Source organism: Siniperca chuatsi, linkage group LG4 (genome assembly GCF_020085105.1).
Source record: "Siniperca chuatsi isolate FFG_IHB_CAS linkage group LG4, ASM2008510v1, whole genome shotgun sequence".
Taxonomy (NCBI): domain Eukaryota; kingdom Metazoa; phylum Chordata; class Actinopteri; order Centrarchiformes; family Sinipercidae; genus Siniperca; species Siniperca chuatsi.
Window position 1 is genome coordinate 28,300,508 of NC_058045.1, and position 19,443 is coordinate 28,319,950.

At 37.3% G+C, this 19,443-nt stretch overlaps 1 protein-coding gene across 1 annotated transcript in view; it reads right to left on the minus strand.

Annotated features, from left to right (window-relative positions):
- Positions 1-16,686: 16,686 nt before the first annotated feature.
- The window catches only part of si:dkey-106n21.1 (solute carrier family 23 member 2), a 43,290-nt gene continuing 40,533 nt past the window's right edge, over positions 16,687-19,443 (minus strand). The window contains exons 11-12 of the mRNA XM_044194275.1: positions 18,405-18,500; positions 16,687-18,309 (exon numbers count right to left, since the gene is read on the minus strand). Coding sequence (XP_044050210.1) covers positions 18,125-18,309; positions 18,405-18,500 — 281 coding nt within the window. The 3' untranslated portion in view covers positions 16,687-18,124. The remainder of the gene's footprint in view (positions 18,310-18,404; positions 18,501-19,443) is intronic.

Below are 19,443 nucleotides of genomic sequence, written 5' to 3' on the forward strand. Positions count from 1 at the left end.
TGGCCAAAATGGGTATTACAACAACAAACACTTACAAAAATGACCCTGGAAAAAAATTTCACTTTAAGATATAAAAAAATAATAACTTTGAAAAATAAAAAAAATCTTACTTGCCTTTCAGGGCTTTCACAGATGAAAAAATAAATTCTGCCTGTTTCACAGATGTAATACTTTTTTAAAAGGAACTTAAACTTAAAAATTATCCTGGGGAAAAAAATGTCACCTGTTAAGTCAGAAACACAGGAGAGAAAACTGTTTTGATCAGACTTAGAAAATTGATCACCAGAAAATAAAATTCTCGCTTGCCTTTCAGGGTTTCAGTGTGTGAGTGTGTGCTCACCTGTACGCATAAGTGACAGTATGTATGTGCGCCTCTCTGTCACAGTTTATTTCTTTCATGAAACATGATAATGTTATTTATACACTTAATAAAAGCTATGTGAGGTGAACAAAATGCCCCCGTCAAAGTTGATTGCCCATCAGTTCCTTATGCTGTGGTGCTGGCCCTGCCAGGCAGTCCAAGTTACAGCATGAATTGCAGGCAATCCAATATATTCACTCTGTCCAGTAAATGTGCTTTGTCAACTTCAGTGAATGAACTTAAATATATCTACAAATGTATGTGAGTGTGGTCTACAACAAAACAAAGAAATAAACTTCCTGTTAATTATGTAAACATTTCTGAGGTTCTACAACAAAGAAATCAACTATAAATTACAATCCACAGTATTTATAACAGAATCAAAGTATGTAACATGTACTAGCTAGCCTACTGGTAGTGTGCAAATATCATGTCTGCGCTCCTTAATTCCCCAGATGCTGTTCTGGCACCACAGCAGATTGTGGGCTAACCATTGAGATAACAAAACAGTTTTTATTGGACCATATCTCTAAACTAGATAATCCGACCTTAAAACTGATTGATCTTGCTGCTTTGCTGTGTTTTTATTGCCTCCAGAGGCATCATACAAATCAAAGTATTGTGAAACTAGTAAAATTGTATATTGCAATTGCCATGATAGTAAAAAGCACACTGGAGTATTGTACTTAACACCAAATGAAAACCAAAAATAATTTTACCCTGTATTGAAGTGTATGCTGCATGTAAAGTAGGTGAAGGACTGTATGGCACGTAGGTACGGTCACACTCACACCGGGTTGTCAGTAAAAACACAAGGGGGTAGGATTCAGATTTAAACTTTACTCCAGGCAATCAAATTCACAGTATCCAGGTTACAGCATGAATTACAGGCAATACAATCTACTGTATTCATTCTGTCCAGTAAATGTGCTTTGTCAACTTCAGTGAATGAACTTAAATGAATATATCTGCCGTGTGTGTGTGTGTGTGGTTAACTTACTGTAAATTATTTACAGAAAACATATTGCTGAGGTTCATCATAAACTAGCAGTAAAATTACAATCCACAGTATTTATAACAGAATCAAAGTATGTAACATGTACTAGCTAGCCTACTGGTAATTCAAAGCCCATCCTATCCCCACAAACCGAAATGTGTGTAGGCTTCAATCAAGCAAAATTAAGAGTCCTGTCCAATCCAGCAGCGGTGGTTTGCATACACAAACGTTTATTATTGTTAATGTTTTTCCTTATTAAAAAGATTGTCAAGCAACAAGGTCACTCACTTGCTTAGCCTTCCTAAAACCGCATGAAGCCGATATTTCGACGTCTCATGGCATCATCAATGCTAAATAGAGGTACAAGACACATACATCTTTCTGAACTGAAACAGCAGTAATTGTCAAGTAACAGATGTGGGGCAGTGAGGTACAATAAATCCATAATGGGTTCTTAAAGAAACATGGTACCTGAGTAAAAGTTAAAAACTGAACAGCTTTTACCTTCAGACTGGGGAAAGCGCTGTGGGTTTTATGTTCACATGTGTTATGCAGTATATGCAGTATCATAAACCTTTCATAGTGTTATATTTTCTACAAACATTATGTCAATTTTATTTTTAATGAAACAAACTCGACTGTTTCATTATATTGCTCCTAACTGTTCTCATATCGTTGTCTGGAATTAACTGCCTCCCTCTGTCTTAGCGTCTCTTGTCTCCTTTTCCTTTGTGTGAATTATTCTTGAGTTTTGCCTCTAATGTATTCTTCTTGTGTATATGTTGTATGTCCTCTTGGCAAGTCTTCATGGCACAGGGGAATGTTTTGTGGTCTAGGTGTTAGCAGTTCTTGTTCTTCTTGAAAGTATTTCACTTATTACACTTAATATTTACTTAATATTATATATGTTTGTACTTCATTTACATAATGTCATTCTGTTTCTTCATATGTTTATTTTATTACTGCTACTTCTGTCTACTCCTTATAAAGAGGGATCCCTCCTCTGTTGCTCTTCCTAAGGTTTCTCCTTTTTTCTTTTATTATTATTAACATTTTTTCCTTATTAAAAAGAGTCACAGTTTGCTCAAAACTAGTTTGTCCGACCATGTCTAAAGGCAAAAGTATTTATAGGTGTTCCAAATGGCCGCACTTGAAGACATGGTGAAAAGCTGGCTGTCATATGAGAGAGGTACGAAGACACAATAAATCACAAAAGTTACAGATTTCTGTTTGGCTATCCGACTAGCACTTTCTTTGATGCATACTATTGCCTTAAAGCCCCTGAAAACTTGGTATCAAATCTTAAGTATTTCTTTTTAACCTTAAATATTCATGACTAAATAAGCAACAATAAAAGTTAAAAGTTGTATAAAATCATCCAAATGTATTGTTTAAGGAGTTTAATACATAGCTAAACTGCTTCACCAGGACTGTGTGGGTCTGGTTTGATCAGATTTGATAATTTAACGACAGTGGCTGGCAACAAAAGCAAAAAACACCACAACTGTCATCACATTTTGATTCCCATAGGTGGGGCGGAGCAGGTTTTTATTTTAATTTTTTATTTTTTACCTGATACACAGGCTCCATCTTAGTAGCGTGTGGTTGCATGCCAGCTTTACTGCGTGCATATTGAGTTTTGCCAAGTGATAATGCAGTTGGTTATGCAGGGTTTGGAAGTGTAGGCTATATTAACTGGTACTGAATTCATTAACTGGATCGTTTTACTACAGGATCATGGATACACATTGATTTATTTTAATGTAAAATGTAAAAACACCCACAAGGTTGCTCTGCTGCATTATATTATTTCCATAATTTTTAAACAGATTGTACTCGTTTTTTTACACAGTTCTATGTAGTCTTTACCTGTTCTGTAGCCATGCGTAGAAAAAAACAATAGGCCAGCTGTGTAAAAATAGAGATGAACAGTGGAATGCCAGCACTGGTACATGTGGCTTAAGTAATCAGTGTAGCAGCTTCAGTTGATTATAATGGATGCGCTCTGCTGTGGGCTTGCTGCGGCAGATTTGTCCCATATCAACATCTTTTGTTGTCTGCTGTCTGTAATGAAACTGCGAAAGGTGTTTTTCTTGTTGTATTTTATAAGTGATTTGTTCAGGTTTAGACTGCCTTAAATGTACAAACAAACTAGAAACCCGCAATCCTTGTGTCTGCTGTCACTGCTGTAAATGATCTGATGTTCATGATAGTTGAAAATCAAAGAAAATGGCTGAATGTGAATATCTGTTTCAAGTTTCTTTTGTTATCATTGGATTTCCATGTAAAAGGAAGTTTTGGATATCAGATATCATCAGTATCCTCCAAAATCCCTGAATGGTCAAACCAGATGCTCAAAATACCATGTCTTATTTTCTGCAATGGGAGCTTTCTCAGTAACCAACTACAACATTACATCTATAGTATGCATGGGCTGACAGTGTACGTGAGATGCCTACAAATTAGATTCATACTTAGTTACTCATTCTAATATGCAAAATAAAACAAGGCTATATCATTTTTTTCTATCTTCCTCATTTTCTTTCCAATTACTTGTTGCCATTCCCCACTATGTACCATAATCACTGCCACATGAGTCTTAAGCTTTTTCTGTTGACCTGAGGGTGAGGAGTTTATATAAATATATAAGCTGTATGAATTTCCAGTAACTCACTGAACAGGGAAATTTAGAGCAACACACATCCTTTAAAGACACAGTGAAATACATTTTCCAAATTCTTATCTCGTGACCCTGCATTAAATGTCAAAAAAGCATTAAATAGAACCTGTAGAAGTGCTACAGGTTTTAGGCATTTGCTGTTAAAGGCATAGGTGGGATTGCATATAGATTTGTTTTGCCTGACATTAATTACAACTTCCTCACAATAACATTTGGTCTTGATTTTAAAGTTTAATTCTCAGGGGTGGATCTTGTTAGTTTGAGTGTTTTCCCACATAATACATTATTGTCTTTTATTGATTACATAAAACAATTTCCTGATTTGAGTGATTTGATTTAAAGTCACAGTGTGCCCACAAAGTCAGTCACTGCAGTAATAAAAATACAGCGCATTTGTTTTTCAGCTGTCTGCATCAATACTTTTTCCATGAATTCCCCTCTTGGTCATTCTTCTCACTCTGTTCTGGAAAACCTCAAAGCTGTATAGCAGCATTCACAAGAAGAACGTCTCCTTTGTGCGTCCTGGTACTGGCAGGCAGTGTTTACAAGTCAAATCTATGGAAAGTAGCAAAAGCCTTGTAGCTTGTAGAAGTTGTACCTCCGAAAGCAATATAAAATATTTAAATTAAAACAAGTAAAACCATTTGCATAGTTAAAAACGTACTCTTTGTGACAGAGTTCCATTAATCAATACTTTTGTGTAATCAAATGACTACATGTAAAGTAAACAGGGGCTTGGTTGAAAAAAAAAATAGGTACACACCCTCATTCTATTAGTTTATATACTGTCACTGTCATATTTGCCTTTAGTTTTTTAATGTTTTGTCATAGCACTTCAAACTGCATTCATATGAAACTATGCTATGCCTTGGAACTGGAACTAGCTGCCGTATGAGTGTTGTACTGTGATTGGTGTGCACATGTCAATAATCAGGGCCTCGTACATCATGTTCGCACTGGGCCTGGGCACTGGTTCTTGGTCAAATTATTGTCAAATAATTATACAGCAAGCCACTAGATTGATGTGTGTGTTGCAAGAGTGCTGGTCATTTCTGCCAACCACACTGTGCTTTTTAGGGAGCTACTTAACTGCAGATGTACTTTATTAAAGAATGTTTTATTGTCACTATACAGTGGTGTGAAAAAGTGTTTGCCCCCTTCCTCATCATTCCTTGTTTTTTTGCATGTTTGTCACACTTAAATGTTTCAGATCATCAAACAAATTTAAATATTAGTCAAAGATAACACATGTAAACACACCCAGGCCTGATTCCTGCCACATCTGTTCTCAATCAAGAAATCACTTAAATAGGACTTGCCTGACAAAGTGAAGTAGACCAAAAGATCTTCAAAAGCTAGACATCATGCCGAGATCAAAAGAAATTCAGGATCAAATGAGAAAGAAAGTAATTGAGATCTATCAGTCTTGAAAAAGTTATAAAGCCATTTCTAAAGCTTTGGGACTCCAGCGAACCACAGTGAGATCCATTATCCACAAATGGCGAAAACATGGAAGTGTGGTGAACCCTCCCAGGAGTGGCCGGCCTACCAAAATTACCCCAAGAGTGCAGCGACGACTCATCCAAGAGGTCACAAAAGACCCCACAACAACATCCAAAGAAATGCAGGCTTCACTTGCCTCAGTTAAGGTCAGTATTCATGACTCCACCATCAGAAAGAGACTGGGCAAAAGTGGCCTGCACGGCAGAGTTCCAAGGCGAAAACCACTGCTGAGCAAAAAGAACATTAAGGCTTGTCTCATTTTTGCCAGAAAACATCTTGATGATCCCCAAGACTTTTGGTAAAATATTCTGTGGACTGACGAGACAAAAGCTGAACTTTTTGGAAGGTGTGTGTCCCATTACATTTGGCGTAAAAGTAACACCGCATTTCTGTTTACCAAAAACTCCTGAAGTGACCTCGTTCGTGACCTCAAGCTCAAGCGAACTTGGGTTCTGCAGCAGGACAATGATCCAAAACACACCAGCAAGTCCACCTCTGAATGGCTGAAGAAGAACAAAATGACGACTTTGGAGTGGCCTAGTCAAAGTCCTGACCTGAATCCTATTGAGATGCTGTGGCATGACCTTTAAAAAGGCAGTTCATGCTCGAAAACCCTCCAATGTGGCTGAATTACAACAATTTTGCAAAGATGAGTGGGCCAAAATTCCTCCACAGCGCTGTAAAAGACTCATTGCAAGTTATCGCAAACGCTTGATTGCAGTTGTTGCTGCTAAGGGTGGCCCAACCAGTTATTCGGTTTAGGGGGCAATCACTTTTTCACACAGGGCCATGTAGGTTTGGATTTTGTTTTCCCTTAATAATAACAACCTTCATTTAAAAACTGCATTTTGTGTTTACTTATGTTATCTTTTACTAATATTTAAATAAGTTTGATGATCTGAAACATTTAAGTGTGACAAACATGCAAAAAAAAATAAGAAATCAGGAAGGGGGCAAACACTTTTTGACACCACTGTACATACCTGGTCACTGTTGTTACACGACAAATTATAGTTACTCAGGTATACTTATTAGTCCTTTGGATGTCACTAAAATGTTAAGGTTTTAGCTGCAAGTGCATTTAAAAAATGGAAATTGTGATGCTTAAAGGATGAAAAGGGAGAAACAACAGGCAACCTTAATATCTTCCGTTCAATGGCTAAAATTGTAAAGCAGACAGCTTCTGCCTTCTTTCTAGCTTGCAAAGGGACACTGTTTGTTTCACTTTATACACTTTTACTCACACTCAGTTCAGGGTCGGTCTGGCATAGTAATTCAGGCTGTGAATCTAACTCCAAGTGAGGTCAATCTGCTGGCATATACTTTCCATTACTCCAAGGGCAAAGTAATGCAAAATTGCATGATTTTCTATTTTCATGTCTACCAAAAGTATATTAGTACACAGATGTTTTCTAAACTTGCCACACATGCACACAGTAAAAAGCAAACCTGAAGTGACTTCCCATATCTGACAATGTTCCATTGTGTAAAAGCTGAAAAAACTAATCTGAAGATTAGTAGTGATAACTTTACTTCAAACAGGTTTGTGACACATTACAGAGAGACCAGTAATGTGTTTATTTTTTCCTAATGGGTTGTCATGACCTGCAGAGATCATACCATTAGATATGATCACATATTATAATCAAACTTCCTTTTAGGAAATATTGTGCTCATTGATGCCTAATTCAGAGTTATGTTGAATTCACACCGTTTTACATGGCTATTAATTAACTGTCAGTTAATTGATTAATTAGTGTTTAGGCCTCTGGGATTAAAATATTGTGTAAAAATGCTATGCATATTTTACACCTCGGTCCAAAAGGAAGGGGTTTTCATCAGACGTTAGTCATCACCTATTATGACTGACTTCTGATGAACACCCCTTCCTTCTGCTTTTCCCATGGGTTCAGAGTAAAACACTATTGGATTTAGCAAAACTTTCCCCATTTAACTTTCCTTATGTCAGCTACTGTGGTAGTGTGTGCGTAAGGCCTCTCTTATGAGATTGTGATTCAGTATTTCCTTGTAATTTTTCCTTGTATGATTCTTTGTGTTTTTCCTTGCGCTTCAGGTCCACACTCTACCTGCCTGCCTGCTCTCAACCAGCCATCTCCAGCAAGCTTTGCCATTCACTCATCCACCCAGGTTCGGTCTCCCCAGCCATTGTTCACCGCCCTCTGCTTTCTGCCCTCTGCCATTGCCAGCTGTCTCTCAGCTCACTTACTTTCCAATTCCCTTACAATAAATATCCTTTATATTTTCTTTTTATTATCTACTCCAGAGTTTGTGTCTGTCTTATTTCTTTGTAACAAATCTGGTATGCCATTGCTCACACCAAATATTAGTTTGTTCTGGGTTGATTTTCAGTTCAGGCTTGTTTTTTCCACAGATGATGCTTAACAACTTCATTTGATATCTAAGTCACATTGTATTACTCTACAATAAAATGTTCCTATCTTCAGCTGCTTCTTTTAACTACTCAGATTGTTATGGTCAACCTTAAAGCTTCATTGACCAGTTGTTTGTTTTGTTTTATCTCGCTCAAATAACCTTTTATTGAAAGAAATGGTGAACAAAATGTCAGTGGGGGAAATAAAAGGAACAGAGAAAATGTCCGGGAGCTATTGTGACTGACCAGCACTAGGCTGGCTGGGCTGGATAGTGAGTTAGTGGTTAGCTCACCAGCTACAGCAGTTAACTAAGGAGCCATGCAAGTAGTCACTATATCACCAAGCTTCCGGCCCCACCTGTTTCGCGTGGACGAGTCGCTTATCTGTAATACTTTGAAGTAAAGAAAATGTTTAGCTGGCCTACCTACCAATAGTAAATGGACTGTATTTGTATAGCGCCTTTCTAGTCTTCTGACTAATACATATCGCATTCACACACTGATGGCAGGACTGCTCATCAGCACAATTCACACAATCATTCACACACGCACACTGACACACCAAAGGCACAGACCTAGGGAGCAATATGGGGTTCAGTGTCTTGCCCAAGGACACTTCGACATGTGGACTGAGGGAAGCCGGGATCGAACCGCCAACCTTCCAATTGGTTGATGACCCGCTCTACCACTAAGCCGCAGTCAGTTTCTTAATGTGGTTTGTAGCATAGAATTTGTGCACCTGCAAAGAAGAATGTGAGAAGGTGTAACTGTTGTGTTTGAGAGAAAAAAGATTCTACAAGTTTGCAACTCCTGAAGTATTTTTCTTTGTGACTTCAAATTTACTTATACACATGTGTGACTATTTTCTACAACTACAAATTCCACTGTCACAGGTGCTTAGTTGTTTTGCTCCAATAATACCTTCATAACAAAGCTTTTAATTAATGCAAGTGAAATGGTTGGGCCCTGGTTGCTATACATTTTTAACAGCTCTCTATCCCTGGGCTGCATCCCAGACTACTTCAAATCTGCTAGTGTTCAGCCACTCCTAAAAAAGCCAGGGCTTGATCACATGGTTCTTGGAAATTACCGACGTATTTCAAAATTTCCTTTAATATCAAAAATACTGAGCAACCTTTTAATTGTTGGAGACTCTATCATCAGATTCGTAAAACTTCCCAGTCCAATCACTTACTGTCTCTCAGGAGGCAAGACAGCTGATTTTATTGAACTAGCTCCAGCTCTCCTTGACATCCACCCCTCTTTTCACACTATGATAGTGCACGCCGGCACAAATGACGTCATGTCCGGGCAGTCCATTAAACTGCATTATGAACTTGAGTCTCTGGCCTCCACATTTGAAAGACTGGGTAGGAGGTGTGTCCTGTCCAGTCCCACTCCTACTACGATCAAGACCTCTGAACATTTTAGCTGTCTTTTTAGTCTACACCTGTGGATGCAAAATTGTACTACTGCCATTGGTCTTGGTTTTATTAGTCATTTTGATTCCTTCTGGACAGAGTGGGACCTTTTTTAAATATAATGGGTAAGGAGCAGAAAAACTGATTTATAACTTTCTAAAATGTATTTATTTCTGTTTCTCTCACTAATTTATTTATTCCTGTTAGGATTACTGAAATTCAGTGTGTGATAGCAAAAGCTACTTGCAGTCCACATAGAAACAATCACAGTTAAGACCACTTCTTCCATCCCCGCTGTTGAATCAGCACAATTCTGTTTACTCAATGTAAGGTCCCTTGCCAATAAGTCTTTCATCTGCCAGGATTTTATCATTGGTTTTCTTTAGGATTTTTCAGCCCTTCTATCAGTCATTATGCTACAATACAACAGAGTTCTTATTCTTGGTGATTTTAATATCCATGTTTGTTGCCCTTCTTCCTCCTTGTTTACTTCTGATTTTATCAAACTTTTAGCAGCCCAGCCATGACAAAAGGCACATGCTTGACCTTGTGCTCTCCCATGGTTTCTGTGTGGACGATGGGAACTTGATTGATTTTGCCATCTCTGATCACAATGCACTGCTCTTCCAGGTTCCAGTCCTTTCTCCTGACCCCAAACCCACCACACTGATTCGCTCCTGCCCCCTAAACTCACTCTTTGTTCCTCGCTTCTGTCAAGCGTTTACTGCCTCAAATACACCTTTTAAAACCAGTGAAAACCGTGAACATCAGTGTTTTAACGCCTGGATAACTGTAACAGCCTTTTTACATGCCTAAACAGAAAAACTCTAGAATACAGACAGGACAAAACTCAGCTGCCAGGCTTTTAACCAGAGTTTTTAACAGGTTTGAACACATCTCCCTGATTATTTACTGTGGTTCGTTTAATATTTTTATTCTATTACTGCTGTGTTTTATTTGTTTTTAACTTATGTTTTATGTGTTCTTGCTTGCTATGTGAAGACCTTTGTTACTTTGTTTTGATAATTTACATATAAATAAAGATATTATTATTATTATTATTATTATTAGGGCTGGGCATTTAGGCTGTCGGACCCTCTTGGAATTGCTACTGTTACTATTAGGGGCTGGTCAGCTAGGCTGGTTTCTTGCTTGGCAGATAGCCCAGCAAGATCATTACTTGCTCTTAGTATTTCAAGTCCTGGGTGCTGCAGAATAAACATGCTTATGTCTCCTCAACTATTGTGCTGTGTGGATTAGAGAAGCATGATTTTTTAGGGTTAATAACTGGTCTGGTCTGGAATGTTCTGCTGATGGACTGCATTTGTCAATTTTTGACTCACAACTGTGCAGCAGCTATAATTATTAATGAGTTTAGGTCTTAGTTTCCTTATATTTTGCAAAAAAAAAAAAAAAAAAAGGTTTTTATGATGAAACTAGTTATTCTTAATTATGTTTTGTCCAGAAAACATAATTAAGAATAACCGGAAAGACTGGCAGCAGCAACTGGCCTCCCGATGGCCAACAGAAAATGCTAGGTGGCTAATGTATTATCTGATTGTCACATTTCATATAACTCAGCAAGACATGTTTGGGGTCTGGACTAGTAGTTAAAATACAGTTCTGAGAGTTTAAACAAATTTTAGCCATACAATATGCTTTTGTCAAAATGGCACCATTGAATGGTTTGTACAGTTGATGTGATTATGCACTGACAATTGCACAAATGTTTAGAAGTCTCATGGGCTACACATTATTGGATTACTGCCTGGTGTCACTGTGTGATGGCCAATGACAATTTACTGAAAGATTATTGGTGTCATAGTTTGGGGTTTTGTCCTGTTTCCTGTTTTATTTTGTAGCGTTCTCCTCTCCTCGTGTGTCTTGTGAATTTACTTCTTGTCTTTGTTTGCGTTCCCTCCAGTTTAGAGTGTTGGCCCCACCTTGATTGACTGCACCTGTGTCTTGTTGTCTCACCTACCTTAGTGTATTTAGTCCAGGTCTTTTTGTTTGTTCATTGTTGGGTCGTTGTCCTTGTCACTACTGGCTACAGCGGACTACACCGGACTCACTCGCTCTGGAAGAGCTCAGATCCACCAGTGTTTGCTTGCAGTATATAATAAAAACTGTCCCTACCTCATCAAAATACCGCTTCCTTGTGTTCTGCATTTGGGTCCTTAGACTGTGCACTAACTGGTGGGTGCGTGGTGACCTTTTTCTTTATGAAATGTGAGAGCAAATTGATCTAAAATATATGCACTTATGCATATTTAAACATTTGTGTGTGTATATCATGTAGCCTATAATTTGATCTTGACAAATGTTATGTAATTTATTTCTACAGACCCTTCAAAGGATACAGCTCTTAAAATAAAATACATGCCATTTGCTCCATATGTAGTAAGGTAATATTAAGAATAAAATTTGAAGAAAAAGCTACAATTGACCACTAAAAACAAGATGGTATCTTATCTGCACATGTGTCATGGTTGGAAATGCTATTGTGAAATTCTCCAGTAATCTGCTTGTGAGGATACACTCCCTGCAACGCAGAGGCATGCTAATGTTTTCTTTCATCCAACATCATACTGGTTGGCTTAGTAGTATCACCTATAACAAACTGAACATGCAACAACAATTTGTTATTTCTTATCAAGGAAAGAGTGTTCTTGAGAATAGGTCACTCCTTTCCTGTACTCCTTACACATTGGCATCAGCTCAGGGTTTCTCTCGCATGGTTTATCTCCAGGTGTCTGTGTAACCATAGTGCTGTTTGCTTTTATGATGGTGAACATTACCAAAGATGACATTTCTTTTGAAATACACTGTCGGTGTTTTCGAGGCCCAGCAACAATTAGTTAACAAAGTAACACACTGCTGTGATATGGAAAAGGAAAAATCTGAGACAAGTTCTCTCAGCAAAACAAAAAGGGTCAAAGTGTGACACTTATTCACTATGGTTCTCGTTAATTTAACTATCATTCGGGACAGCATTTTAACCATCGCAAAATTACAGGATGTGGTCATGTTTCCAGTAAAGTTAAACTTCTATAAATGTTCACCTGCAACTAAATAGCATTGACTCTTATGTTCTCAAGGAAACCTATTCTTTTTTTTTTTTATCAACCTAACAAAATTATTATTTAGTGGAACTTTAAGGTAATCGAAACATTGTCAAGGTAAGGGCAGTGTAATTTTATAATGGTTAAGGTCAGTAAACTAAAACACTCGGATGAAGTTAGGGAAAGATTGGTAAGTATTGAAAAAGTCAGATGCATGACACATCGACCCTGACCTCTCCCTATGACCTGTGCTCTAAGAAAATCATGCTACTTTCCTGCATTGGAACAAAATGTTGCCAGTAAACGTAATCCGAATTTCATTACATTTCCCCCATAAAGGTTTTAGACAATGCAAACTAGTTCCATATGAATGTAATTTGTAGGAGTCAGGGTTGGTTACACAGTGCTGTAAAACAAAAGCAGACTATGCACACATCATACAGATATTTCATGTTATTCTTTTTAATATACACAATTATATACATATTGGAAAGTATAGTTACTTGAAAATGCATATGTAAAATAAATAAATAAATATAACATTTAGGAAACACCTGATTTATTATACAAATTAGTATGTTTAAATCTAACACAAATGTAGTCCACTTCGTTGTATACTTACCACAAAATAACCTTGAGTATACTTTAACTTTGGTGGGAGTGAAACCAGCCAGCTCTAAAAGTATTTCAGTAAATTAGTAGGACAAAGTGCAGGACAGTGAGCGCTAATACATTTCCAGTGTAAATCAGAAAGTGAACACAGCTTCCCAAAAAGGTCCATAACCTTTTTGATACTGACCAACTTGGAGACTTTCCGGTATCATCATGACCCAATTAATAAATAACAGATTACAGTCTTCTGAACTAATTCATTATGGTGTACCTTGGAGTAAAGCTCTCTAAAGTAGCTTAAGAGGAAACCTGAACCATTTTTTGGTCTGATCCATGATCTGTTGGTCTTGGTTACAATTGGAGATGAATTTGTTTTACTCTCCCAGCTCACTGTATCTGTTTTGAAAGTCAAATGTGAACTGTGTTATGTTTCAAAACATCTACCAGCAGAGAAATTTAAAATCTGGGGTGCTTTTGAGTTCTATAACAAAATCTAGCAGTCTAACTGCATAACTGTATAAATGTTTATACAGATTTGGGATTTAAAATGTTCTACTTTTTCTTGTAATGAGTAGGGAGTATTCCTAAAATTAAAATTAGTTTTTGTCATGGTTACTATTAATAGCACTGAATGAAACAAATTAAGCTGATTTTCTTAATTAGTATTGATTAGATTCTATGCCTGGAGTTGACAGGCTTAGTTTAGTAGTTGACACCTTTTACTTATCCATCCATAAATCCAAAATCTTCAGCTCAGAGGTGGCACGCGTCCAAGATAAGTCACGTTTCCAGCAGATGATTAAACCCAGGGCACGTAAAGCCCTGACAGACTTTCTCTAATACCTCATGTTCAGAACATTGTGGCTAAAGGTGCCTCTTCACTTAATGAACACACATCTGTCGATACAACTCAATCCTGATTATAGTAATCCTGTTACAAGTGTGCCAACCAAGTTGCAAGGCTAGACAACCATATTAAATACAAATCTGTGCAACTGGCCTGTTCCATGACCGGGTGATGGTCTTGATGTTAAACTTGGCACTTGTCCCAGCCACATGGCTATCACATATGGTACGCTTCCATGTACATTTCATATTGTAAGTGAACATAACAATCCAGTGCACATGTTTGGCAGCAAACTCAATTATATGTAATTTAGAACGCAATAAAGCTTCAAAGTGACACTCCTTAACATGAGCCACTCTGCAAATAAAAACTCTTAGTTGCTGCTATTCCAAAACACTTGCTTAGCATAAAGTCTGGAAATATCAATGTTTTGCATTGTTCCTTCCAAAGTTTGTCTTCATTCTATAAAGGCACATGGCACTTACAGATAGACAGTAAACACCACAGGGGATTAAACCTATGACCTTTGTTACAAAATGATGTACCTGAACAGGAGACGGAAGACTGCAGAGACCCTTTAATCACCCAAAATATCTATACGAGAAAAGGCACCTGAGAGGCAAATCTGTACTGTTGGATATACTACAGACCCAAATCCCAAGAAAGGAAGAGATTTCAAGATTGTCATTATCAGTGACAAATGAAGAGCAAGACAAAACATCAGTCAAACTTCAAAGCTTGTTTTTGAAGAAAAGAATTTGGAAATGCCAAAACGTGGACGTACTCTTGCATCCATGTACAAACCCACACACATATAGACTCCTGTTTATTACATACTTATATACTTTAATCTGTGAGGGTCTCTTAGCTCCATTGCCTAAACCTCACATTAACATTTACTACTAGAAGCCTAATCGTAACATTTCTGTTAACCCAGTTAACCTTTTCCTCAGCCACTATCTGAACTGTAAAACAGGATAAAATGCTGTGCGGCAAGTAGCCACTGCTCAAAATCAAATTTCTACGTTACGTTACGTCACATTTTCTTACTCATTAAAAATAAAAAATTCTCAATCATCCACAGAAGAATCCTTCAAAGCCTGTTTTCAAATAGAAAATGCTTTGCAATTATTGTTGTTAGCTCTTAACATGCTATCACAAGTCCCCAGCATTCACCAGACAGAAGCAGCCCAAAGGAGAGAAAGTAGACAATTGAGTAGACATAGCCTAAAGTATCTTCTGATATAATATCAATTTTTATAACAATCCACCTTTGATATAATTGATCTTAAATTGTGCCAATCATCATTAAAAGCAACAAAACCCTACCCCCATTCACACCCATCCACAGTAACTGATGGTATGATGACCCCTCAGATAATATGCAGGCTGTCTGACCTCAGAAAGCTGTGGTGCAATAGTTTGTTCCTTTAGCAGCGTTGGGTCTTGCCTTAATGTAAGTCTTCAAAAGCATTCTCTTCACCACAATTGGGGTGAATTCTAGAGTGTTTAAACCTTTTTATTTTGTTAAATTTTAAGTGGAAATCAGAACAATGTCATTTGAACTAGGGTGGTACCAAGTAACCACACAGAAACGCCTGAATATCCAACTGGTCCTGCGCCAAGATAACTATGCTGCAGCTTGTTGGGATGAGAGTGAAATTATACCCACTATAGAAAATGATCCCAAGCTGTGAGGGCATTTAGGTGTCAGGATGCTGATATCTGATCAATATCAGCTTATTGTGCTTAAAAGTTGAACACAGAAGAATGAGAGAGCAATTTACAGTCTGGAGTGATGCTAATATTAATAGTCTTGGTTTTATCATTGTGATTTACAGACTGGGATGAAAAAACAAATATTTCTGTTTACACACTCACTTCATTCACTCAGCACTTATTCATGGTGCTTCAACAGTACATCCGTCATCAGATTTAACAAGTGTAATAATGTTATTAAAATGATAATGACATAATTACCACAATTTGTCTGTGTATCTCGCAGATTAATGATTTCACTGGGTGTGTTGGGTGCTAAGCAGGGAGATGTGCTCACCTATACAATAACGTAGGAGTTCAGGTAAACTGAGATGAACATGATGGTTGTTGAGAGAAATCAACTCCACCCACTCCACCATGCTACTCAGCTGCCCCAGGCTACAAAAGTACTTCCATCTACAAAACTGCTTTGAACTCAGCCGCACAAAGACACAGTCACATCACATAAAGTTCTGTTGTTCTGTATTATGTTATATTTTAATAATAACATCATATCAAAGGACAATGTCTGATGTGAGAAGCATCGCTTGTAGTGATGAACATACAAAGAATAAATCTACTCTGCAGTTCAGAGTGGAGATTATAGAGCTTTATAGTGAGTTTCAGCTCACTGTTAAGCTGTCAGGCCCGCAACTTTACTATTTTGGTTCACTCTCACAGCATCCCAAGTGGTCGCAATTTTTTTTAGATTCAAACCCAATGGAGTACCAAGTATTTCATTTTTTCATTATATTTGCAAGGGAACAAATTCCCTCAATTTCATACCTAAAGAGAAATGTTCAACTGACCATCCTTCACCCCGTAGTTGATTTCACTGCTTTTGTGACTTGCTTGTAGTTTTCATTCTCAAATGAAAGAGTGAATGCGCACACACACACACACACATACACACTCACTCACTCACTCAACAAAACAATCATGTGAATTGAATTAGAAACCTGTGGAGATAAAAACAACCCAAATCTAATCTAAATCTAATATCTCAGGTTGAAATAAGTTTGAGAAAGATAATAAAAGTCTTTAACTTAAGAATCTATTTAACAACAATCTTTTATTGTCATTCAACATTGTATTACAAAAATTAGTAAAATTACATATACAGTATATTCTTAAATGTAAAAGCATTATATTAAAAGATTTTAAATTTACTTCTATACAGTGACAAAACACAAAATGAAATATATAAAGCAGTAACCTTAATAAGGTTAATAAAAACAGCTCTTTTAAAGACATATTATAATGTTTTTTTTTATGAAAAAGCCTTACATTAATTATCTGTTTCTGTAAGTTACTATTCTTGATGAGGTAGTAATGATCCTACTGAAAATTTATGGGTTACAACACATTTGTAACACCTGAACAGTGGCTTCAGAGCAGCTTCATGACACACATAATTGCATACTGACTCAGTCTTTACACCAGTGTTTTTCTGACTTTGTTTATTGAGCATAGCCTACATAAATGTATTTCTACATCAAAGTCACTCGGCTGTTGTCCAAAAAAGACGAGGGGCATTTTGAAACATGGGTAATGCAAAGAGTTGGTGCATGCAGAAAGTCTCAGAAAGCTTTGCATACCCAAGAGATGTTAAAAAAAATTAAACTGACAAAATGTTCTTCAAAAATCTCTTTCACAAATAAAGGAGTGTGTAATTAATGTCTTTGCAAGCTCTTCATGCGGACTGATGATTCTTCTTAAGTGTATCATGCTGCTCGTTGCTTGTTCAGGCTCTGCAAATGTTTTATTAACCTAGAAATGGGGTTTATTTTGTTGAATTCCAACTGTAAGGAGACACAGCAGCTCAACTTTATTCTATAAATTCAATAAAAAGTTTAAATAAGTGTTTTACTATATTTAAGGACACAGTAATTTAACTTAACGTTATAACATTTAGAGTATTTATTATTTAGTCAACAGAACCTCAGTCACTGTGGATTGTTATATTTTTTATTCCCTCAGAGTTGTATGTTACTCATTGTAGAGAGGCCCAGACCAGTCCCACATCAGCACCCTTATGTCTGCAGTGGCAGTCCAGTCTGAATGGCGGTTTCAGACACACACTGAAGGTTAAAGCCACAGCTAGTCAACTGCAGGCTGCATAAAGGTGCCATGTGCACTACCCAGGCAAGGCAAGGCAAACAGTAACCAGTTATATTTGTTTTAAAGATTAAACATTTTAGGGTTTCGATTTTGTTTTATCCAATGAACAAACATTCATGTTTTTGAACTGTGGGAGGAAACTGGAGCAGAAAGACGTCAAAGTGGCTCAGTGGTTAAGACAGTGAGGTTTTATATCAACAAAAATAATGTAGAGGAAATTAAACAACATAATGTCTTGTTCACTTTTGTGCCAACAATGCTTAAGTGAGAATAGAAGTACATTTTGATGCAATTTCCTCGTTTTACTTTCTTTTTTCAATGCTCACCAAAGACTGTTTGGTTTTATAGGGCCAGCATCAGCAACTATAAGTTACTTGGATGTCCCCTGTTGGTTGGTCTTGTAAGAAGGGAGGAAGGGCAGGTACTGGAAACATCTAAACCGCTTCAAAACACTCTTGCAGAAAGGGATTTCATAGCATGACTGGTCACACATGTTTTTACCTTCCCCTTGCACCTTGTCCTGCCAGCTCTTGATGCCCCGCTCTTTTTCAGTGCCTGAAAAAGAAAAGACAAGGTTAGCTGATAGTGATGCTATGGCTTGTTTGATAATAGGTCTTTGATAATTAGATAAAATAAGTATTTTGTCATACCTGGAATGGTGTTGTCCAGGATAAACCCAAAGAATCCTCCGATGAACATGTGTGTGGTGAAGAGCACTACAATCACTTGGTCTAGCTCTTTTATTCCTTCAAACAGAGAAGAGAAAAAATGTGTTACCCATTATTAGCTTGAAAATAACAACGTGACTTTAATCTTGTAGGGAGATTCTCTTTGCCCTTTCCTCCTCCACACAGAGGTCAGGTTTAAGTTCTGCCTATTAAAACTGAAAGAAATACAAGCTCCCTCAAACCGAAACCAACAGCAACTGGGGCCTGGCAGCAAATCCTAGCCAACCCATACACGGTCCAGCCCTGATCCATCTTTTGGATGGATCTCATACCTGCTTGCTGGCTTTCTTGGACAACCCATATCTCTGTGTGTTGAACCCTCTGAGCCATATCATTTTAATTCCCTCCACGTGTCCAAAAATGACATTTTCATTTTCAGATGTATATTGGTAAGCATAAGACCTTTTCTATTACTTCAGAAATCAAAATGTGTGAAACATTTCTTAAGATGACATATTCATGAAGCAAAGATTTAGTGCAAATATAGTTTTTCAAAACATATAGGAAGTTAAAGTATCAGTTCACCCAATTCACAGAAAGAAATACAATATTTTCTGACTTAGTCCAAATGATATCTAGCCATGAAGATCGTTTTAGTTTTTGGTTTTATGTGCTGAGCTTTTGAGATATCTGTCTCTGAGATAGGATGGAGGAGGAGAATGGAATTTCTGCAAATCCCCACATTATGTCCGGGGGGTTTACCGGGGGTTACCTCTATAACCTAAAGATATCTGTTTATAGAGATTATACCTGAAGCAACACGCCCCCACCAATGCCCCTTGAATTTTTTAATGCCTTTTTTAACACTCACTCTGGATAATCTACAGATTTCACTGTGATTTCACAGTTTTCATTGGAGCGGAATTCTTAAATATCATTTTTCAGTTCTGTAAGCACCACAAACAAAATTCCATCCACCTCCATTGTATTGGGGTGGCGGCAGAAATCTCAGTGATGGATG